At 42.3% G+C, this 24,571-nt stretch overlaps 1 protein-coding gene across 13 annotated transcripts in view; it reads left to right on the top strand.

The window, feature by feature from the left end:
• Window positions 1-24,571, top strand: part of PHF20 (PHD finger protein 20) — a 67,800-nt gene that overhangs the window by 4,477 nt on the left and 38,752 nt on the right. For 6 of the 13 annotated variants that reach the window (XM_051803303.1, XM_051803297.1, XM_051803296.1 and 3 more), the window contains exons 4-11: window positions 4,379-4,430; window positions 16,530-16,701; window positions 16,851-16,935; window positions 17,650-17,729; window positions 21,102-21,489; window positions 21,906-22,013; window positions 22,979-23,155; window positions 24,156-24,329. In XM_051803303.1, coding sequence (XP_051659263.1) covers window positions 4,379-4,430; window positions 16,530-16,701; window positions 16,851-16,935; window positions 17,650-17,729; window positions 21,102-21,489; window positions 21,906-22,013; window positions 22,979-23,155; window positions 24,156-24,329 — 1,236 coding nt within the window. Of the gene's footprint in view, window positions 1-2,592; window positions 3,291-4,378; window positions 4,431-10,574; window positions 10,690-16,529; window positions 16,702-16,850; window positions 16,936-17,649; window positions 17,730-21,101; window positions 21,490-21,905; window positions 22,014-22,978; window positions 23,156-24,155; window positions 24,330-24,571 lie in introns of those variants that run through there. The other 7 variants (XM_051803306.1, XM_051803301.1, XM_051803304.1 and 4 more) reach the window with 4 other exon arrangements.

Here is a 24,571-nt window from a genome sequence, read left to right as displayed (position 1 = left end):
CCAAATATTTAAATATAGTCCCACTTAAAGTCAGTTTGTCCAAGGAGTTTTGTGGGATTGCTGTTGGTTTTGCTTCTGAGGGAGTGTAGAATGGCACTTTGAGCCCACAGGTACCCATTAGGCAGGGCAATAAGGTCTTTTTTGGGGATGGTTAGACTAAGTGCATTCAGCATCCTGAAGTGGTTTGTCCTGGTTCTGGCCAGGACAGGGTTAATTTTTGCAGTAGCCAGGAGGAGGCAGGGGCTGGACCCGGCTGGTCTCTGTTGTTGGGCTCTGCCTGTAGTGGTGAATCACACCCGAATCCATCGCTCACCTCTCCTGTACACTTCTGTTATGAATATTGTTACCTCGGGTGCTACCTTTGGGAGTCTGTTAATAATCACATCCAGTCTGTGGGGGCAAGAGGGAAGGATGATTTTCCCCAGCTTTTCAACCCCTTTTTCTGCTTCAGGCGTGTTACAACAGCTTTTGTGAATTTTGAATTCCCTTTGGATGTTAAGGAGAGCGTGTTCTTGTCGCTAAGTCTGTCAGGTCTCCTCAGTGTGGTCCACGCCACAGTTAGAATTAAGAAAGATATTTCTAGGGAGGTCTTGCAGAGATTTGCACTGAGGGTGGATAGTCATGAGTGGCACGGATTGTGGGAGGGCACGAGCCAGTATTTGGAGGACTTCTCTCTTCTGACGGTTTGGAAGTTCACCTCTGAACAACTACAGAACCCTGATAAAGTGATAAAATATGTGGAAGAAAAATGCTGTGGCAGTTGCAGAGAGGTACAAAGTTTATGCAACCTGCTAGGTGGCAAAATGCCAGGGAAAAAGGTGTCCAGTGCCTGAGAGAATTAGCTGTGTTGCAGGTAATCCATAGGGATTCAAATGAAAGGCAGCCCCCTGGCCATCCGGAGGAGGTAGAGTGCACACAATCCATGGCAGAAGTTTGTACAGAGCGTGCTGTCGTTGTACACCAGCTCATTGGCATTGATGTCAATGAAAGGAGGACAAACAGGGCTTCAGGGGACAACCTGACTCTGGCAACAGGACGATCATCTTTTTTCCTCCCTACTGACCTGCGCCTCTGCTGTGGACAGACTGTCCGAGACTGTGGACAGACTTGAAAGGCTTGAACAAATCAGAGAGGAAATGTCCCATGCCCTGCTGGTACAGACCAGAGTCTCTGCTGTTGGGATAAGTGCCACCCAGCTCAAGAGAGAGGGGACACACCATGAGGTAACCTGTGGGTTTGCCTGACCATGCATGACCATGGAGAGGATACAGTGAAGTGGGATGGAAAACCCACCTCTGTCCCAGCAGCACAGGTATTGTGTGAGTTGAGAGGGAGAACAGCCACCACAGGAAATTCTTGAAGGGTAAATGCTGCTCTAGTTTCCTGACAGAACAGGAGGGCTGATGTTACTTCCCATCCTCCTGAAGGGACCTGCAGTTCCTATTTACAACAAGTGAGCAATGAGTGCTATGACCAGAATTAGAGGTGCCCTGCCTCCAGCCAGGTGGACAACTGGATCTACTGGACCGTGTGGATGCTGTGGCCTGGCACATCAGACCCACAGGAGCGTAAGGCTTTAGTTGACACTGGTGCACAGTGTGCCCCAATGCTATCAAGATACTTAGGGGCAGAATCCATCTCTATTTCTAGGGTCACAGGGGGATCCCAACAGCTGACTGTACTGGAAGTTGAAGTGAGTCTGACTGGGAATGTGTTGTAAAAACACCCCCTTGTGACTGCCCCCCAAGGCCCCATCTGTCCCCAAAAGGACATTACTGGGCTTTTGGGATAGCTGCTGTGAAGACAGAGGAAATTAGGCAGTTGTATACCTTGCCTGGTCTTTGAGAGGACCCCTCTGCTGTGGGACTGCTGAGGGTTGAAGAACAACAGTTACCGATTGCTACCACAGCAGTGCAACGTCGGCAGCACCGCACGAACCGGGACTCAGTGACCCCCCAACCAGGACATGATCCGTGAACTGGAGAGCCAGGGAGTGGTCAGGAGGACTCGCTCCCCCTTTAACAGTCCTGTATGGCCAGTGTGTAAGTCCAGTGGAGACTGACAGTGGACTGTCATGGCCTGAATGAAGTCACACCACCACTGAGCACTGCTGTGCTGGACATGCTGGAGCTTCAGTATGAGCTGGAGTCCAAGGCAGCCCAGTGGTGCCACTGTTGACATTGCTGATGGGTTCTTCTTCATTCCTTTGGCAGCAGAGTGCAGGCCACAGTTTGCTTTTACTCGGAGGGGTTTGCAGTACACCTGGAACCAACTGCCCCGGGGCTGGAAACACAGTCCCAGCATTTGCCATGGACTGATCCAGACTGCACTGGAAAAGGGTGAGGCTCCAGAAACTTAGAGTACATTGATGACATCATCACGTGGGGCAACATGGCAGAGGCAGTTTTGGAGAAAGGGGAGAAGATAATCCAAATCCTTCTGAAGGCCAGTTTTACCATAAAGTAAAGTCAAGGAACCTGCCCAGGAAATTCAGTTTTTAGGAGTAAAATGGCAAGATGGACTTTGTCAGATGACAGTGGACGTGGTCATCAAAATAGCAGTTGTGTCCCTACCAGCAAGGAGGAAACACGGGCTTTCCTGGGCTCTGTGGGTTTTTGGAGGATGCATATTCCAGATTACAGTCAGATTGTCAGCCCTCTCTATCTAGTGACCTAGAAGAAGAAGGATTTTAGGTGGGGTCCTGAACAACAGCAAGCTTTTGAACAAATTAAACAGGAGGTTGCTCATGCAGTAGCCCTTGGTTCAGTCAGGGCAAGATATGAAAAATGTGCTCTACACTGCAGCTGGGAAGGATGGTCTTTCCTGGAGCGTCTGACAAAAAGTACCTGGGGACACTCAAGGATGACCCTCGGGGTTCTGGAGTCAGAGATACAAATGATCTGAGACCTGCTACACCCCAACTGAAAAAGAGATCCTGGCAGCTTCTGAAGGGGATTTTGCTGTTTCCCAAGTGACTGGCACTGAAGCACAGCTCCTTCTGGCATCCTGAGGGCCAGTGCTGGGCTGGGTGTTCAAAGGGAAAGTCCCCTTGGTTGCTGAATGGCACTGCCACTGTGTGCCATAACTCCCATGGACAATGAGGATGGACTGCTCCAGGTACATCAGCTGTGAACTCCTACTGCAGCCTGACCCAACCAACAGCACCCCAGCCCTCCTGCCCTGGAAGACATCTAAGAGGTGTAGACCTCACCATTGTGGGCTGAATGAACTCAACAGACATCTTGGAGGGACTGCCATTGACTGTGGGAATGCTGCCCATGCTTGTATGTGTATGTATATATATATATTTAGAAGGTGTAGGATTTGTGCATGATGTAGATGGTATAGAATAAGGGATGGATAATGTCCTGGTTCTGGCCAGGACGGGGTTAATTTCTGCAGTAGCCAGGAGGTGGCATGGCCAGGACCTGGAGGTGTATCTGTACCACCTGCTGTTATTTTCTGGGTTGGCATGGCTGGGAAGGGAACATTCACATGTGAATTGCTCACCTCTTGTGTACACTTGTGTTATGAATATTGTTGCTGCTACTGTTTGTTTTCTTATTTCATTGCTGTTTCCAGTAAATTGTTCTTACCTCAACCTGTGGTCTTTACCTTTTGTACCTCTGATTCCGTCCAGCTGCTGCAGGGGATGGGGAGCAGGAGGGGTGAATGAGTGAGTGCCACATGGTTTGGAGTGGTTTCAGTGGGAACACTGACTTGGACAGTACCATTCCTAAACCATGACAGGTTCTCTTCAGTTAGGTAGAAACCAGGAGAAATGGCATTGGAGTGCCCAGTCTGCAGCCTAAATTGGGCTTCTGGGAACAATTCAGGTGGCTGTTTGTGCCACTCCTGCGGTGTGAGGAAGCCTGTGTGTATTGACAGGAATTGGATTTATGGATGAAGAAACTGTTCTGGAGAAACTCTTTTGGTTCGTTTCTTGTATGAGCAAAACACGGCTCTTTCTGCCACAGGATGAATGTAGTTTATCCACCTGAGGTTGTCTTTGTTACCAGGAGAGGACTGCTTACTTAATGGGTAGTTAGTTACTACTGCAGTACCTGGTGCACCAGAGTAGGAGTAATGGTAAAGTTACAGATGATTTTTATTTGACAAAGGGTAAATAAATGATGGAGAAATTTGATGTGGGTGTGCACAGGGAGTATCTGTGTGTCTGTAAGGGTCTCTTAAGTTTCTCTCTAATCTGGATCACAGCAACCTCCTGACCTGTAATGAAATACTTCCACATTAAATTCATGTTTTAGAGGTGTTATTCTGTTATTGGGATATCGTTGACTGTAGAGAAAATATTTTTCTTAACTATGAACTACTTTTAGTCTCAGAAATCACATGACTTATTTTTCCTTCCCTTTAGTTGTACATCAGTGTTTGGAATGTTTGTGGCCACATAAACAAGTTTCTTCTAGGTGAGTATAAGCATAGATCCTTGGTTTTGTTAATTGTAGCTTTTCTTTAAGCCTTTGAAGTTTTGCTTTAACATTGAGGTCTTTTGTAATTCTTGCAGAGGTGCTGTGGGTAATATTTATCTATGTTAAATTCTTACATTCTTAAAGACTGTGCATTTTCAGTTGGAGGAAAAATGGGAGTCTCTTTAAAGTAGGTTTCCATTAGTGTTGCTTTATTTAAGGAAAATCTTGCTTTATTTCATGTGACTCAAACCTTTTTCCAAAATGTTTTTGCTTGTTTGGTGTTTAGGAATGTTTGTCTTTTACCTTTACTGTGTTACAGGGAAAAAAAGGGGAAACCAGGACAGCTAAATAGGACATGATCAAATGACTGAAAAGAATTGTTTTCAGTAATTAGTATTTATTTCTTTAATTGCACTTGGTAATTCAAATCGATTTTATTATAGGAAATATTTTTTTTCTGTTCTGCTAAATTGCTCATATTCATAATTTCTGCTTCCATTTTGGTCTGTTGCAGTTTTCACAACCAATTTGAACTGAGCACAGTTACATGAAATGTTGCTGAGGGCATGAAAATTACGTTCTCTGTGTCTTGTATTCTTAGGGAAAGTGTGAGATCTTGCTCTGGGGAGGGTCAGTCATGTAACACCTTTTCAGTTTTGTCACTGAGCACTTTGAGAAAGTCTTGGTTTCTGCCTGAGGAGGAGAGCAAATGTAGATTTTTTTTACTGGTGTCAGTTCTGTTAACCTGCATGTATAAACTAGAGGAAAAGTAGGACTCTGAAATCCAGTCTGTTTTAGCTTTCAGGGAATGTTTCAGTGTTGTACAGCATTCTTATTGTGGAAATACTAAGTGTCAGTTCAGGAACCAGTGTCAGTGTTGAGTGGCTCAGAGTTTGCCTGTGTAGTTGTAAATTGAATCTGGGAATCTTTTAAAGCAAGAAATGAGTGCTGGTGAAGATCTAGTTGAGGATCTTACATTGTGCAAATAAGAACTGCATATACTCCAGCGTCGTGTTTGAAATGTGTCTTTTGACTAGGAAAAGGGAGGTGATGCAGTATTCCTTGGAATTTGTTCCAGTGTCAGAAGTTCTTCCTGCCCAGTTTGAATCTTTCTTATTTCTTCTCCCGTTGCATTAACAAACAAACAAACAAACAAACAAAACCCAACAAAAAACCAACCCCAAAACCAAAAACTTGACTAGAGATCTGAGGCATTGTGGTTTGAAACAGCGTGAAGGACATCATCTGACGTCCTGAAACAGTCACCTGGCTGTGAAATGGTACCCAAACAGAATGGGCAGGAACGTAGACATCCTTGAATGGATAGCTACCCCAAACTGTTCTTGGGGTAATGCTTTTAACAGGTTTAATACCTGTTTTTGTGTGTAGGGTCAAATACAGTGAGGCATACTTCATGGTAGCAGTGCTGCAGTAGTCAAAACCTGGTAAGCAGAGGTTGTTTTGTCTGCAGGCAATAAAGGCTGTTGCAATCAGCTTCCCAAGTCAGTGCCAATACAATTTGTGGTGTTTAAGTGTTTGTGAGACTTGCACTTAGTCTTCCTAAGATGCCATGAGGATTGTATAATATAAATGGTGTCTGTAGATCCTGTTTTGCAGTCTGACATCATGGCTTTTCTCCTGTAGGTGTGTGGGTTCAGCGCAGCACGGCTGTGGCCATCCACCTGCAGGGTGTTCCGACTGCAGTGGGGACCATGCACTGCTCTGGAGTCCATTCCCCTGGGGGGTGGGCATATTGTAGGGGTAAGGCTTTGTTTTACCACTGATGGAGGTGTGAGGCTGGTGTCATGTGTGCAGATGATATGAGTAAAAGGTCAAAACTGACTATTGCAGAGCAAAAAAAGCCCTGATGTGCAAAACGTGAATGGACTTAGTCCTAGGCAGTTTCATACTGGGCATGTGGGTATGCCAGCAGATTTGGAACACTGGGGAGGATGGCAGAGTCAGCTTAGGCTTTGTGGGAATCAACTGCTAATGTGTTTTGTCCTAGAAGGAATCAAAACAAGCTTGTGTTGCTTGTGTAGGAAGGGCAGTGCTGCCTACTGCAGTACCCAGGGCGGTTCCACGTGGGCTGCATCTCCAGGGAACACAGGAAGATCTCTGGCTAGTTGCTTTTACTCCCTGGTTTTGCTACTGCTTTTTATTACTGTCCTACCAGGTAGTCCTGCTGAATCACCACTGAGGTGCTGAGTGCCTCAGAGGAACTGGAGCTTACCATCCAGAATAAAACTGAAATTTTCGATGCAAAGTAGTTCTATATTTATGCAAACTGTCAAAGTTTACTGTTCTCCTTTTTTAAGTTTGAGAACTATGTTTGATTTTTCATGGAGTTCCTCTTTTTTTCTCTCTATTGTATCCTTATGACAGAGGGAGGGAAATCCCTGGGTTTGGTGTGGATGCACAAAAGAATGAAGGAGATAAGAGGCTGAACTGGGGGAGGGAACTGCATTTCTTCTGAGCTGCTTATGAAGCATTGGATTGAGACCATACAAAATTTGAAAGTGGGACTGATTTAAAGGCAGGGCTTTTGGTGTGATACTACGTAAGGAATGTTTTAATCACTCAGCAGGCATTTGGAAAACAGTCTTTGCCAAGGTAGGTGTGGTTTGGAAAAGGCTGCAGTGATTCTGCAGTTTCCAGAGAGAAAACAGTAGAGGCTGTTATTAGTGAGAGTTTGCCATAACTGCCTGGGTTTGCTCTATATGATAATACGAAACATTTCTTCAGTTTCCAGAGGAACCCTCTTCTATTGGAATTTGGTGATTCGTCAGGTTTGGGGCTTGGCACTGACAGCCTAAAGCTGGAGAGAGAGAGTAAGAACAGCTACAGGTGTGTGGGACCTGCACTGTTAGCAGAGCAGAAAGCTTGTTTTAGAAGTCAAAAATTGTGACCCCCGAAGGGATCAATATTAATGTAAGCATATTCTCTTCTGCATTGCCCTGAGATAAACATGCTGTCTGACTGGTACCTTGAAGTATCTGAATACTTGACTAGCCTTCAGAAGTTAAATTCCCTCATGGTGACTTTTTGATGGAGAAGAAAAGACTTACCCTTGTAGATTTAGAAACATTTGTGTTGGATGTAGTGACTTGTCTAAACCCTCAAGTGTTTTTTCCTGAAACAGATCTAATCTTTATAGTGAAATAAGTTTTGGAGAAAAACCATACAGTTTTAATCATGGTCTTGAGCACACAAGAAAAATGTATTCTCAGAGTTACCAGAGTGGAGAGCCTGCTTGTGTCCCATTTTAGGTACCAACTCAGTACAAATTGATTTTCTGATGAAGAAAATTTTAGAAGAGATGTTCTGGTGAAGTGTTCTTATTTCCAAGTTGTAGCTATGGCTGTGTCTGATCTGTGTGGGGTTGTTGTTAACCTCTTTTAACATGGTCCCAGGTTTTTAAGTAGGCCTTGCAGGAGAGGACAGAGGCTGAAACATAACATCTCCAAGTAGAGGCAAGTCCCTGTGTTCAGTGCTGGCTCCCTGAGCAGGGAGGTTCTGCACGTGGTCGGGGTCGTGCTGCTGAGGTGCTGGTTGGCGTTGCCTCTTGCCCTGGTTTGTGCAGAGCCATGGGATGGCTCCCAGGGAAGGTCGGATCTCCTGGTTTCAGTCTTGCCCTAAGGCCATGTGTTTCAGGGTGAAATGGTTCACATCCTCCAATGAGTAATTTCTCTCATGTGATGTTTTACCAAGTATGTGTCTGGTTGAGGAAGCTGTTCCTGACATGGGCTGCCAGTGGAAAAGCCAGCCTGCTTTCCTGGCACGCTCGTCACGAGGCCTGCTGGGTCATAGTGCACACCAGTGGTAGGATGTGAGAGAGAACCCAAAGCAGCCCAAGTTTCCTAACTTGGGAGGGGAGAGGAAAGAAGACTTTGGAGGAGGGGGTAGTGATATGACATTTTTGCCCGTAGAGGTTTTTCCTCTCTTTCAGCTTTGTGGTCAGCTGCCATGTAACAAGCTTGTCCAGGTTGGTGAAGTGCAGTATGTGTGTACTGTGACTAATGCTGGTCAATGTTAGCTGACTCTAGCTGTGTTAAGATTTTTTTCATGGAATCTGTAGCTTCTGTAAATATGATTAAATGGCATTGACTGTTTTATCAGATTTTCTTTTAATTGTGATACTTGTATTTTTTAAAATATTTGACTGAAACTATAGTAAGACCTTCCTCACCAAACTTGATGTGTTTATATAGGCCCTATTGTGTAAGATCCTGTTTCCAAAGTCAGGAGAGGTGTATGCTCCTCTCCAGCTCCATGTAGGTGAGCTGAGCTGAGTCCCCTGTGTCCAGGTGGCAGCTCTTACCGAAGGGGACCACTGCCATTGCTTCTGGGAGTACGTTGGCTTGCCATGTCCCTCCTTAGTTAAAAGAAAAATATGGGAAAGAATCATCTTGCGGATGTCATTTCTTCCACAAGTGTTAAGCAAAATGTGTCTGCTCCACGTTTGGAGGCACAAAGTTCCATTGCTAGCCTAAGAAAGGGGTATTTTTATGATGTAAATCTGCAGAAAAAATAGTGGATGTTGGAGTTGTGGGTGGATAAAACACTTAAAAATAAAATGTAGCTTTGCACATGCTGCTTAGATTTCCTTTTTGTTTTAATTATTACATTCTAATGCAAAATAAACTGTAAAATCCCAACCATCCTAACTTTTCCTTGATTACCTTTCCCAAATAAAAGTTACGGACTCCCGCTCCAACCTTTAGAAGACTGGGCTGATTCAGATCCATGCTGTGTGAACTCAGTCTGGTATCAGATGCTCCAGAAAAGTAACTTTCAGTTCCTAGGTGGCTGGAACGTTTTATCTTTTGGTGTGAATTAAGCTTACAGGCAATAGCATTTTTTTCCCATCCCCTTGCAGGCTGCTTTAACAGAGGTGAGGATCAGTCTAAAAGCAGTGCTTTAGAGGAAGGCAGCAGAGGAGCTTTTGGTGGAGAGGTTCCTTTGCAGTGTGGTGGTTGTATGGAGGTGGTTGGGCTGCCTCTGTGGCCAGGCCTTGGCAAATGGCCTGGCTTACAAAGTGTGATGAAGGAGTAGCTTTTCCCTACCCTAGAAGCTTTATGACTTTCCTAAATATCTTTGGTTTCTGAACCACACTTGAACTTAGAGTAATTCTTCACAATGTCAATCCTTTCATAGATGCAGCTCAGTTGAGACCATTGCTGTTTATGCCCTGTGTGAGCCAGAATGCTGCTGCTTATTTGTGTGCATGTTCCTTGTTCTTGTAGTGTAAGACCGGATGGTTTCTTATTTTAACTTGCATCCGTTTTGTCCATCTTTAATGGAATCTTGAAGATACAGCCTTACTGTAAGGATGATGCTACTGAATAAAACTTACTTGTGATTTTTTGAATCTTGTGAGCTTGAAGACTACAGGAATGGATGATGATTTGTGTCTTATAATTGTGGGGAATGACTGACAAAAATTCAGGAAAAATAACACCTGAGCAGGCTTTCCACTAAATGTACTTTGAAAGAAATTACTTTGGCAAGATTTCTTAAACTTTTATATTAACTGTTGGAAACAAATCTTAATGAAGACTATTTATATTTTCTGGTTAAAATGGTGGAGGAGTCGGATGAAAGCAATGCAAATATGGAAGCAGTATAGACAGTCTTCTAAAATTGGTTAAAGAACCGACGTATTTCTGATGTCTTTGAACTCTATTGCACTTGTAGTGATGAAGTGACCTAGTGTTCTGGAGTGTTTCACTGTTGTGGTAGCTGTTGAAAGATTGTCATTGTGTTTGTTTTTGCCCACTTCCTGTTTACTGGATTCCTTGTTTTCATCAAAACCGGGAGGGGGGAGAGAATATTGCAAAACTTCTCAGTTATGAATAAACATTGGGTTGCATGGTTCTTAATTGACCTGGAACTTGAACTGATGGACAGAGGTTGAGCTCCACTCTTTCATGGTCCAGTAGCTGCCATTTTGAACACATTTTTGGAATGATTCTGCACACTGTCACTTGGGAACCCTTGTTTAAGAGATAATTGCCCCCATTACTTTCTGCAAACCAAAATTACAGCAGTCCCTTAACATCTAGCTTCTGGGGATTATAGTGCATAAGCTTATTTTGTATATGTCTTGATTAGTGATTGATATTTAATTGCATTTTTCAGGGGAATAAAATCAGCAGTGTTGATATTACAAAATGACAAAACATCCTCCGAATAGAAGAGGGATCAACTTTGAGGTGGGAGCCCAGTTGGAAGCCCGTGACAGATTAAAAAACTGGTATTTTTTTAAAACCATTCATATTATATTAACTTTAAGTCTTTAATATCTAAACATTTTGTATTGGTACGATATTTAGAGTCCTAGTCATTGGTTTGTAGGAAAGTAGTTAATTTATAAAAGTTTATATACCAGTGGTTGAAATGGGCGATAGATGTTGCTGTGTTGTGCTGGCCCTTGAGAAGTGTCTGGTGCTGTGTCTGGGAATAGGGCTGCTCCAAAATCTAGTTGGACTTCACACTCTCCTTCTCCTGAATTCACCCTTCAAGTTCTGTGCTGTACACAGACTGCAGAGCAGATGTTATAGAAGAATACATTCTTTGCAGTAAAAATACCCAAGGCAGTTCCTCACTGCTTCCTTTCCCAGTGCTGTTGTGAATTCATAGGCTTTAAAGTCTGATTGAATGTAGTGACCTGTGCTCCTGTGAGGGTGGGTGGTGGGGAAACATATTCTACTCTAACAAAGTCTGCTCTGGAACCTGTCTTGCAATCCTCATCTGTGAGGAAAAACCTTGACTAACCACCACAGTAGGAAGATGGAAAAGGACCTAAAAGCTACTTGGGCTGACTTTGAACTTTGTAACTGTCCATTTCTGGTAGTCAGCTCAAAACTTGGCATTTAATAATTCTCGGTGAATGAGGCATGCAATGAAAATTGTTAGAGTCAAAAGACCTCCTACAAGAAATAATTTGGCTTTAGCTCCTGTAGATAACTTGTCTTCCCAGAAATCAGTTATAGTTGACCTTTATTGAGGAGTCCATGTGAGACATGACTGTACTTAAGGCTCTGGGACCTGCCAATAGGCTAAGTGTGCAAAGCCAGTGTTGAAAACCATGTGGACATCTCAGAAGGATGGAGCACTGCCTTAGGCATAGGGAATTTGTTCCAAAATATTCTGGTTGCATGCAGAGTATTTCTCTATTTTACAGGTAAGGGGGATTGGCATTGTGAAAATGAGTAAACGTAGCTCCTTCCATAAAGAACATGAGTATGAACACTAAATCATATTTACATGTTAATTTGGCTTACCTGTGTAACCCAGAGTTGCATAGGTAAGCACTGATCTGAATCTACCTGCATCTTTGGTATTCTTGAATTTTGTTTATACAGCAAAAAACAAGCAGTCAGGCCTACAAAAATGAGATCTCTTAGCCTGTCTCTGCTGTAGGCTTATTAAAGATGCAGTTTGGTATAGCTGGTGTTTGAGGAAGGCTAATAACTTGTGTCCGTGACTGTTATCCTTCTGACATGTTTGCACAGCCACTGTCTGAGTATGGGTGTACACAGCTCTTGCATGGGAAAACTTTGGGGGGGGAATTCAACAACTTGCTGTACTTTCCACATAACCCTTGGCCTAAATTTGAATTTTGGATATGCTGAATGTCCAAAACCAAACCACGTTCTTTGGGGTTTGGAAACATTTGATTTTAAATGGCTTGTCTTACACACAGTGCTTTGCAGCTCTGATGTTACAGCTTAGTTGTGAACTCTCCAGTTGTGAAAGCTTTCATTTGCTTGCTAAGCTATGAAACCTGGGTTGTGTGTATTTCTGTTTCCAGGGTTTCTGAACTGTAATTTGTAAAAGCTGGGGGCTTATTTTCTCTGAGCAAAAATATCAGTGGTGTCAGGCTGACACAACTCCTTGGTGTGGATTTGTAGAGGACAGCAGACTGCTCTTTCCCCTGCCGTGTTCACCTGCCCCTGTGTGACCACATCCACCCCATGGCGTGGTTACAGAACTTTGTTTGCTGACACTTACTTTTCCCAGTGCTAGACCTTTGGAGGTTTAATTCTCCTGCTTGGTCAGAGGGCTTTGATTTCTGTGCTCAGTACCAAACACATCCGTCAGTTCATGGGCCACCACTGCTGCTCAAATGGCAGTGGTGCTTTGGGAAGTACTTCATTTCAGAGCCCGATGTACCTCCCTTTCATGGCAGTGACTTGTGCCCTGAATTGCTAGGACTTCGAGGGTGTTTGGATGTGATGCCAACCCTACTGAAGAAGAGCAGATTGCGTGTGTGCCAGCAGAGTAGTCAGTGTGGGGTCTGCTCCTTGCCAGAGTGCAAAGTGAGTGTTGTGGCTGTAGAGCTCATATTGGAGGTTGCTGTGCTGTATTTGGAATTGCAGCATATTGGAAGTGCACTTCACTCCCTGGTGCAGTTACCTGTCACCTCCTATACTCAAACTCCAGGGAGTACAGTGAGTACTTTTGATGCTTGGCTTAGTTCTTAGGGCTTGGGTTGATGCATCAAAGTTGTCATGAAAGACTCGTGACAGTGTCTGTTGACCTCGAGGTGCTAAAGGAGGAGAGCTCTGGCCATATGGAGGTGCCCCTGTGCATGCTGAAAGGTCTCCTAGTACATAGTGCTGGAGTTAAGAGGGTGGAGGAGTGGGACTGCTCCAGTAGGACAGTCCTGCATGGACAGATCCCAGAGGGGGTTGCTGTAGTGATGGACATGGACACGCTGTCCTGGCTGAATTGATTTCCTGAAACCTTTTACATGGGATCATTTAAACTCTTCAGTGCTGACTGGCTGCATCCTCTCTTACTAAGAAGACAACTGCACTGGTTACCTGTACCAGGCAAATAATGGCATCTCTTGTGTTACCTTATTCTAATGACACCTCCCAAGTTTTTCTGTCTGTTGTCTGAGTAAAATGGATGTGAAGAGATTTTTGATTCTGGTTAGGGCTCTTGAGTGTTGAAACCAGATTAGTATTGTGAGAGTGTGGTGTACCCTGTTAAGATTTAGATTGTCAGTCCCATGAGTTTAATTGTTCATGCTGTCAGAATTGGTCTCAGTACTTGAAATGATGAACCCCCATGACTGTTGTCCTTCGCAGTACTGGTTCTTCCTTTCCTCTCTGCATTGCTTTGACTGCACTAAACTTGTCACTTCCCAGCTCCAAGGGAGTGGGAGTTAATAGCAATTCTGTTTTGGTGTGTAGGAAAGGAAGAATGGAGATAAACTGGTCCAGGGAATTTCCAGATATCTACCTCTTCCCAGAAGAGGGTAGTTTTACATTTGTGTCTGCCATAAATGCATTTTCATACTGTTTGCTGTGCTTTGACAGCCGTGGTCTGAAGTGGCCAGTCATTGTTGACTGTGATCTCTTGAGAGTTACGCTCTTTGAGTTTTTGATTGTCACTTGGGTTCTTACAAAGCTAATGCCAGCAATTTGGGCATCTTAAAAGGTTTTCCCTTACTGTTTAGCCAGTTCCTAAGGCCTTGAAAGGTAGAGCTCACCAATCCTTACAAATTGAACTGGAAAACTGCTTGTTTTGCCCTCCCAGTAAATTGCAAGAAGTTGTCTCTGATTTCAGCTTGTTTTTCACAGTGTTTTAGATAAATATTCAAATCAGTACCAGTTGGGGATTTCTTACCCGGGATCAGTTAGCTGCCTTGAATACCCATTGAGTCAGCTGAATGCTTCCTTTGTGATTTGGGGGAGGATGTATTGGGCCGCCCTGGACACATGGCTTGTACTCTCTTTTAGGCCTTAGCCAGGCTTCAGCTATTGGCCTTTCACTCTGAGTGTCCTCCCAGAGTATGTTGTTTTTGATAAACAGGCCTGAATTTAAGTTACCTCTACCCCTTGACATGTTCACAGGCCTTTTGGAGGATGTGTATGGATGTGCTCTGTTACTCTTCTGTAGAGATGAGGGAACACTTGTGCCTCCTGACACGGTGTGCTTGCTCAGTGCTGTGAAGGGGTGCAGGTGTGGGAGGAAGGAAGCTTGTGCTGTCAGTGTGTGGTGCTCAGGGCTGTTGGGAACCTGTGAACCTTTCTGCTTTGTTTTGAAGCTGACAGTGCTGTCATCTGAAAGGAAGGTAGTATTGGGGAGGGGGCTGTCAGAGTTCATGGACAGATCTAGCACAGGTTCTAGCAGGTTACTATTCCAATCGAGAGCACTGAACAGACATTAGATGGTGTTCATTGCTTCAGAAAGAGAAGATTTGTTGAGGCTTTGCAGCTCTAGTTCAACCACACTAACTCAACCAAGCTGAAATTTGGTCTCACTGTCAGATATGTTTATCTTGATGGTCTGGACACCCATCAGGGAGTCTTCAGAAGGTGAGGTGGGATAAGTGCAGATGGCACTGGTGTGTGGTTCTGGGATGATGGTTCTTGAGGAGAAGGTTCTCCTTTTTACCGCATATGAAGTGGGGAACAGTCTCTTGTCACTTGGGCTTGTCTCTCCTCAGTGGGAGACAGTGAATTGTGTTTACCAGAGATAGTTATTTGCATGAAAGGGGTTATCTTGATACTGAGTCAGTACTCTGTCACTTCTACCAACTTCCCTCTTCATCTTTGAGAACTAGACAAGTCCCGATGGCTACTCTCTTATTGAGAGGACCTGAGATTTCCTACCTGGTTTTGCTGCACTCAAATTGTAGGGAATGGGATACTGATTTTTGTCATTACCTGTACTTAGTGATATTCAAAAACAACCTATGTTTAGTAGAACTACTTTGTGACTCTGACTATTGCCCCCTCATGAACTTGTGCAGGGCAGTGCTTGAGGTCACCTAAATATGAAACACCTTGATTGTCACATGAAGGAAGTTGCTTCTTTTCTAGGAACCCAGTAGTGAGTTAGAGATGTCTCTGCCATGAGTATCTTCCATTGGACTTCCTCTCCTCCACAGCCTTTGCTGCATGTGTTTTGGCAATACCCTGGGATGAACTAATGGCATGGTTTGAGGCATGTGGCACTGAGCGTTAAGCGGGGCCTTAGTCTGTGGTTGCAGTGTAAGTGTCTAGTGTGGCTTATTTGTATCTCTTTCTAAACAAATCATGACTGGATGTGTCTCACATCTGCTGGAGGATTTCAGTTGTGGGTAGCTTTGCTTTTCCTGTGTGTAGGTAGGGTTGTAAAATGATAGCCTGCGTTGCATTTAAGTCTTAATTCTGAAGTGTCTGGGCTTTATTGTGTAGTATCAGTCTCCTTTTGAGATGCCACTTCTTTCTACCACTTGTAATATCTTCTAAGTGTGGTTTACCAGGTAAAGAATACTTGTGGATTTAGGTTTTGTCTTCAGCCCTTTGTTCACAGTTCACTGAAGCCATGCCTTTCTTTCAAAATATTGAAAACACCAACAAGTGGAAATTTCCTCCTGGTGTTATTGTGGAGAGGAAAACATTGGTACTTGGGATGTTACCTTCAGTTGGGGTAGTGAAATATGCTGTGATTCCGAAATACTTGAAGTTACAAATTACCAATGCAATTTGAAGAAATACAGAGTTTACAAAGTCTTCCTGATCAGAAACATTTGAATTTGACTCATCTCAGTTTTCTCTGCTTCTGAGAGATTTATATTTAAAATCCCAGGACTTTGCAGATGAAATTTAACTTTGAGAATTTAAAACTTAGATTAGGTTTAGTGTGCCTGCTGGGCTTTTGCTGTTTGTTGCACTGGGAAGATGATTCATGATGCCTGTTGATGGATATCTGGGAGAAGTGAGTGCATTGACCCCCAGGTGTTATTCTTGATAAGAATGAGCTAAAGCTATTGGTTTTGTAAAATGTGAAATATCTAGATGTAGGGAATGTTTTTCTGACTTTTGGATCTCTAGTTACATTTCTTTTTCCACCCCAGACTAAGAACTCCTTAGTTGTCTCCTTTTGCTGCAACCAACGTTTGCCTTTGCTGTTCAGTTTTGGGGTTTGTTCTGTGCTTTGTTCAGTCATTCTGTAGCGTCTTTATTGCTTATGCAATTGACACATCAAATTAATAATAAGACTGGAGAAGCTAAACCAAGCTCTATTTGTATGAAGTGTCTGACACAGCTTACCTTACTCTTAATTAAAGTATTTTAATCTACCTTTGACCAGGTATCCAGCTCACATTGAAGAAATTGATTATGAAGAGGGAAAAGTACTTATCCATTTCAAACGCTGGAACCATAGATATGATGAATGGTTTTGCTGGGACAGTCCTTATTTGCGTCCCTTAGAGAAAATACAGTTAAGAAAAGAAGGATTGCATGAGGAGGAAGGTTGTGCAGTAAGTAGAACTTACAGGACATTTGAGTATGTAGCAGTTTAATGTGCAGTTTCTTTTAAATATTGGAAGGCTGATAATTGTAATGTTTTAATGAAGTTATATGTTTCAGTAATTCTCAGATGAAGACACTTTTGACTCCTGTCTTGCAGGGGTTTCACATCAATGACCAGGTGTTGGCGTGCTGGTCTGACTGTCGCTTCTATCCGGCCAAAGTTACTTCTGTAAACAAAGATGGTAAGGACTTGTTTCTGGTTTTGTGATGGTTGTTAGTAATGTATTTCTAATTGTGTTGGGACCTCTTTGCTTAGGTGGAAAGGTAGTACAGCAGACAGAAGACAACTGTGGGAAATTGTATTTTCAATCATGTATTCGTCTGCCATCAACTTTTTCAGCCTCTTATCCTGTCCGTGAGATAAAACCTTTCTGCTGGGATATCCAGGCAGTAATTTTTTTAAGTATATATTTGAGAAAAATTATTCCTTAAGTTTGTTGTCAAGAGATGCATGAAATTGCAATAAAACTAGTGTCAGAGCTGCAAAAGCCCTTTAAAAACCAGAGGCGATGTGGAAGGGAACCATGGAGGACTTTTTCTAGTGCTGGGCTTACTTTAGGTTGACTGTATTGTAAGATCAAGGAGAAAAAGGCTGTGTAATTATGTATCAGAATATTCCACCAAGAAAATTTTGGAATTTTTTGAGTAAAGTGCATCTAAGGAGCAGCTCTCTAAAGATTAGACATTCACCTTTATTCTGACCAGAGTTACTTTGGGTGACTTTGCTGAGTCTCCCTTACTTGGCCTGTGATGGGAGCTCTGCTGTTGAGGGTTCTAATGATGTAGATAAAGCACCTTTTGTCTAGAACTAAGTATTCAGCTGGAGTATTGGAGCTGGTAGGAAATGCTCTGTTAACTTCTGATCTTTGAACTCATGCTTTATTTTCAAATTTTAGGTACTTACACTGTGAAGTTTTATGATGGTGTAGTTCAGACAGTCAAGAACATTCATGTCAAAGCTTTTTCCAAAGATCAGGTAGGTATTGTGCCTGTGCTGCTAGTGTATTCAAAGATGAACAGTTCAGGTGGCTGGATTTGATGAATTATAAAACATGAAATGAATGAAACACCCTTATTGGTAAAACACCATATGTCTGAAATGAAGTGTCTTAAAATGAAGAGGTTATGTGAATCTTTGTGGTGTGATTTCCAAAGCTCTTGGGTTCAGGTTCTTTAAGTGCACCTCTTGAACTAAAGAAGTCATTGAGATTAGTTTATGTATGCCTTAAAAATAAAGGGATGAAAACTGTGGAGGGGGCAGAAACTGTTCTTTCCCAAAGTAACTACTTAATTGTCCTGAGGCTTTTAAGGAACATGGCTATTAATCTTTCACCTCACAACTTTGACAAAATAAGCTTTTTTAACTATTCCTTGTTCTACTTCTGCGGTTTGGCTGTTCTACCAACCTTCACCTGCTCAGTGGTGGGTTCAGCCTTCAGCTCATGATGGAAAGTAGTAGTAAAAAAAAAAAAAAATTTGTCCTGCTTGTGAGAAGGAAGAAATACTGCTTTGTACATTGATTTTCATGTGTGAGCACTCTGTAGGAAAGGCTGACAAGTTCTAGTCTTGAGTAACTTGGTCAAAGCTTCCTAAGTACCTGTTTCAGAATAATTTTCATTACAGGGAGGGTTTAAAAGCTGTAGATCTTTCATCAGCTGTAACCTGTGGTTTTTTGTCATGCCCTCTGCTTTTAGTTTTCTGAAACTTGTTTGAGCAAAGGAATCGACTCTGTCTCCCCAGCACAAGTGTTAAATACAGATTCCAGGAGTGAATTATCAGCAATACAATTTGAGTCTGTTACTGTTGTGAGGAAGTGTACCATTCCTTGGAGGTCTCCAGATTTCTGTATCTGCTAGGCTGAGAGGGAAAACTATTTCAGATTTGCCACAAAGTGCCCTTAGTAGCTTTTAAATGGTTATTTTGGTGCCTAGTTGAAGGTTGACTAATACTCACAAGGGAGCTACCTGCATAATCTTCATTGCCATGAGAAATGTTTCCACCATATTTAGCACTGAATAGATGAAGTTGAACAATCTGAAGAAAGATTCTGCATATAAGAAAGCCAAAATATTTTGTGTCTCCTTCAGGGAGTTTCATGTTTCTGCATAACTCTGGAAAGTTTTTGAAAGGAGCTGAAGGGTTGGGTTTTTTTCTCCTTTTAACCATTGACCCGATTTCTCAGTCTAAGAGAATCTCTTTAAGTTATGCTAGAACATTTTTTCTGTCCTTTAGCATAAAGCAGTATAAAGTGAGAGTTTCCTAGTGAGCTCTGTTTACACAACCAGAAGTAAAGTTTAAAAAAAAAATCCTTGAGCCACTGGAGAGCTCAGGATTTGGATCCAAGTGTGAGTTAGGTGAGTGTAGATTCAGGTACAGCAGCGTGTTGGACATGGAGGGGAAGGTGTCTGGCTCTGTTCTTCAGGAGGAGAGGCTGGAGCCACGAAGGCACACATGGCTCATATCTTAGTAGTTGTTAAGGGAAAAAAGAGGCTCCAAACCCACCTGATTGCTGAAGGGAGCAACGTAAGCTGATCAGAATTTCTTTAATGAGAGTGTAGAGGGTGTAACAGGCTATACTGAGCAGTGATAGTAAAATGCTAATGACCTGAAACAGTGGGAATGTGCCTTTGCAAAGACATGCAGCTTTTGAGAGATCAGTGACATCAGGAGGTGATTCAGACATACTGTATTCATGATTCAGTTTCCTGAGAATATTTTGACTAAGATGGCTTATGAGAGTTCCAGTAGCACAGACTTGATTCAAATCAGCTGGTTCTGTGAGCAGCACAAGTGCTGAAACATAGTGCCTGAGGGTTGTTTTTTGAGTTGGTTTTGGTTGGTTGTTTTTTTTTAATAATGAAGCTTCTCCCATAGCTGTGGCACTTAAGGAGTTTACAGAAGACAGATTATTGTGATGTCTGGTAAAGGGGATGCTCAGACATCTAAAAAAGGTGAAAGGCTTTCTTCCCATTTGCCTAGTTGTTTTCATGAAATACATGGCAGTTTGATTTCACACTTTTGAACAGTAATTTATTTTTGTTTTTAATCAAGTCTATCCCAAGTATGGTTGAAATAATATAGAGGGTGAAGCAGGTTGCATGTTCACTGTTTTATTGCATCAATATTATTTCTTAGGGCTATGGTCTGAAAATACCTGTAAAGGTATAACTTCATGTAAGCCACGTACAGACAGGAAGATTGGGGTGGGAAGATGCAAGATGTAGTGCAGTACAAGGAGATAGTGAGTTTTAAGTGTATTCTCTGAATTTTTTATAGCTCAAATCAGCTGTCTCGCTTTCTTTCCCCAAAGAAGTGTTGAGGTATTTAGCCTTTGCTATCCCCTGATCCCGGTTCCAAGCTGAAGCTTCTTGTGCCCTGCAGAACTGTCTGGAAAGGAGCATGGTTGCTCCTTAATGCTTCAAGTTATTAGGCAACAGGAAGAGAGAAGGTGGTTGAACTAAAGGCAGTGTTGGCACATGACCAAATAGAAATTATTAATCCAGGTGCAAAGCTAGAAGGTTTATGTTCATCTGGGACAGCCAGAAGGAAGGGGAAAAAAACCAAAATCAGTGTATATCATCCTCCCCCATTCCCAGTGATGTTAATAGGAAGCCTCATCACAAAAGGAAAGGACATGAAGGAGCTGTTGGTACAGGGTGTTCTTCCTGGTCCAGTGTTATCTAATAAGAGCTCTGAGGAAATGAGGTGGCAGTTGAATGTTGCATCAGTAGCGTGCTGGCCAGGGACTCTTAAGGATTTTCATGTCCTCTCATGATGAACACAGATCACAAAAAAAATTCCAAATTTTGGGTTTAAGTTTAAATGTGTGAATTCTAACATCACATGGTTCCTGATGACTTTGGTGATTGCAGTTGCTTTACATGACTCTGCCTAGCAATTTTAGCAACAGTTTTTTAGCAATCTAACTGCAGGTCTGTTTTGAGTGAGACTCTTCTGTGAAAGGAAAGCAGTTTGCACCTCCAAGTGATTGAGCTGTTTGCCCTTTTCTGTGCTCCAGACTCCCCACTCCTTCTGCAGTGTCCCAAGTAGAATTCAAACAGTACTGCACAAGCTGGTAGGGACTCAACCTGCACCCAAGAACAAAGTAACAGCAAGTCTCTTCTGCCCCTGAATCGTGCAGAAGGGATGTGTTGCACTGTGCTCTTGCTTTGTCCTGTTGGCATTTCACCAGCTCACGTGGCTCTGAGTTGTAACTGGGGATTGCAGTAGAACATGTACTTTTATCCTTTGAAAAACGGGACAGGGATGCAGGACTGCTCAATACAAAGGCAAGGGGTGACTTCAGACTGCAATAAGTTGATTTTCTTATGTCATTCTCTTTGTCTAGAATATTGTGGGTGATGCAAAGCCTAAGGAAAGAGGTAATGAAATTCCGTCATCTCCTGAAAACCGGGAGAAATTTAAAGAGCAGAGGAAAGCAGCAGGTAACACAAAGAAAGACGAAGATGAAAAGACATTAAAGACTGAGAAACGAGTTAAACAACCTGATAAAGAGGGAAAATTTATAGTCATCTCGGAAAAAGGCAAGGTCTCAGAAAAGAATATATCTAAGAATGGAAAAGAAGATAAAGAGAATATATCAGAGAATGATATGGAATATTCAGTAGATACACAAATTGAGAAGAAGCCTGAGAACGACAATGTAAAGAGTCCACAGGAGAACACAAAAGAAACTAAACGAAAGCGTGGCAGGCCACCAATAACACCTCCAACAGGTATGTAGCTAAGGCTAAATGTTTAGGCCATATGTCAGAACATTTCTAACCTTACCTACAGGAATAAGAAATGTCTTACTCTTTCACAGCCTACATCTCTAGAAACTTTTAAAAAAAATTTAAGCTTCTCTTTGTTCAGGACAGCTGAGAGCATACTTGTCAGGTTTGGAGCCTCAGTGGCTTCATCAGAGATTACATTTAGGCAGGTAACTTTCATGTATTATAAAGCCTATATTATGTATTATATGCCTGCAGTAGGACTAAATGCTATTGTGTGGGCAGAAAACGAGGTGAAGCTGTATTTATGGAGGTCCAGTATTTTAGGTTGTAAGGCTTTGGAATTTGTGTTAATGTTTCGAAGCTTCATATCAATTCATATCAAAGCTTCAGTCAATTTTTCTTCTCTATCTAAACAGAGCCAAGTTCCCAGACACTGCAGCCCATAACTTTGGAGTTAAGACGTCGGAAAATACCTAAAGGAGGTGATGTTCCAGCAAAGCGTCCCAGGATTGAAAAAAACCTGTGTGAGTGTTTTCTGGTACTCAATTCTCACACTATTTATGTATATAAAGGTCTTCAAGCTTAAGGGATGGGGGAGGGGGAAAAGTGTGTAATATTAACCTTGAACTCTGATAGATGCATTGACTGAAATTCAACACCTGTTTTTCTTATATTGACCATTCATATGTGGCATCATCATGCTGGAATTCCCTCCTAAATCTTGGAAGTTGGGTTTGGATAAAGGAGGCATCAACTGTGAGCCTTGATAAAGAAGTTCACAGATGTAGGGGAGGCAGTGATTATATTGCCTCTGATATACAGAAGGTTATAAAAGCCTTAAAAGTTGTAGAAACTCCTTGTTTAATAGATGCAGGATTTACCACGTTGTTTAGCAAAGGCACTTTGCTACATAAATATTCATGTCACTGCAGCCAAATAGCTTTCTGCTTTGTCTTTGTGTGTTGTGTGTTGAGGTTGAAGAGCTTGAGCGTGGTGATGAGGAAAGAAAATTATATTCTCTGTAGTAGTCTCAGGACCAAGGAGGTGAAGATCTGAAGAAAGCTCTTTCCCTTCCTTAGGAGCACAGTCTTAAAATTTCAGTGTGTGTACATTATTCAGCTTAGGGTCACAGTTGTTTGTGTATCTGAATTCTCATCTAACTCCTGCTATTACTTATGTCTGTGGTACAGCTGCTGTTTAGAACAGTGTTGTACCAGATACTGGTTGTATTTGTACTTCAGTTCTGTTACTAGAAGAAAAAAGTTGAGAGCTCATTGTGATAGGCTTTTGCTGTATTTTTATTCTTATTTATAACTGTTACAATTGTAGCTTTTACAGAGGCTTAATCATCCAGGCTTTTTAGCTTTTGCTGTTAACCTCAGTCCTTAAACACTTTGAAACTGTCACAGAGAGGGGAGAACTTAAGTTTGCTTGTGGGCTATTTAGTAATCCTGTAAATGCACGTTACCATTAAATATGTCTGTTCCAGCTCAGGAAAAATTCAAGAACTTTTCAGATAATGCTGAGAGAGACCAGATCAGGAGACGATCTTCAAGACTCTCGTCCAGTATTAGCCATGAGATTTTAAATACGGATCTTGTCACAACTTCTGCAGAAATTCAGCCCTGGAAAGATGCAGTATGTAACCAAAACGAGTCTGAGAAGGGTAAGTGGCTTCCTGGTGTACTCTGGATTTGTGTGGTGAGGTAGTAATCTATTTATAAGCTCTGTATTTTCACTTGCTTAACCTGCAGGCTCTGTATCTGCAATTAAAACCTGATTGCATCAGCAGTGCAGGGAAAACTCATGCAAAGTTTCTCTCTCTGTGCTGTCCTGGTTGCATTTTGCTTTTGATTCCCTCTCCATCAGTAACCCTGGCATTTCCCTTGGGTGGTGGGAGCTCTTCCAGTGGAGGATAACTGATAACTGGCCTTGCAGAAGAATATTTTTCAACCTGTGGAACTCTCCAAAGAAATAGTTTGGTTTGATTGTGGGGGTGGGTTTTTTTGTTGGGTTTTTTTTGGTTGGTTGGTTTGGGTTTTTTTTTTTTTTTGATTTGGGGTTTTTTGGTGTTTGGTTTGTTTTTTGGTTTTTTTTTTGTTTGGCTTGGTTTTGTGTGTGTGTGTTTTTGTCTGTTTTTGTTTGGGGGGTGTTTTGGTTTGGGTTTTTGTTTGTTGGTTTGGTTTTGGATTTTTTGTGGTTGGGTTTTTTTGGTTTTGGTTTTTTTTTTAGGAAATGCAGGTTACGCTTGTGAAAATGAGGTAATTACAAAGTTTCAGCACTTTCAGATTGAAGAAGTAACAGCCCAAATGCTGAACTTACAGTTCTTACAGTTGAATTCTGTTGAACACAAAAAGCATCAAATGGGATATTTTATTCTTAGACTTAGGGGAGAGAGCACTCCCTTTTGTGCCCTTTTGGGGGAGCTCTGATAGTGGTTTGAGGAGACCTGTCCTATTTTGGGCTATAAACAATTACTTAGCCTGTGTGTTTCTGAGAGCTGTAAATGTAGAGTTGCTCCAAGGAGCTGTGCTGTGTGTGACTGCAAGAGCAGTCAGAGCGTGGATGGGTATCGTTCTCCATGGAATGTGATGAACACCTCCCCAGTGTTCTGCAGTATGATTTTGTGTGCATTTTACTCAGTGGAAATCCTTTTCTTATTCCAGCCCAGTTAGAAATTCCTGTTGAACCTGACCAAAGTTTCAGTGAACAAGGATCACCTGGAAACACATCGCAAAGTGCAGCACTCGGGACAGATGCCAGTTTACAGGAAGGAAAAGCAGAAGATACTGAGTGTTCCTCTGTTACTGTCAGAACTCAAGAACCTTCTGCTGCTACAGGTTCAGATTTTTCATATTTAATATTGGTGCATTTCTTAAGGCAACTGATGCCAGGTGTTTTGTGCTTGTACAAGTGTTGCTAACAAAAACTGTGCATTCTTGCAATGTTAGCATTGGTAGAAAATGTGTATTTTTATTCCTTATGGACTTGGTTTTAATCTTGTGCTTTGGCGATGGACAGTGATCTTCTTAAAAGTGGAAATCATAATTTCTAAATGACTGGGTGTAATATTTCAGCATGA

Source organism: Manacus candei, unplaced genomic scaffold, assembly GCF_025592945.1.
Source record: "Manacus candei isolate 608988 ecotype Guabito, Panama unplaced genomic scaffold, ASM2559294v1 h1tg000057l, whole genome shotgun sequence".
NCBI classification, from domain to species: domain Eukaryota; kingdom Metazoa; phylum Chordata; class Aves; order Passeriformes; family Pipridae; genus Manacus; species Manacus candei.
This window is presented reverse-complemented; position numbering and strand designations above follow the sequence as displayed.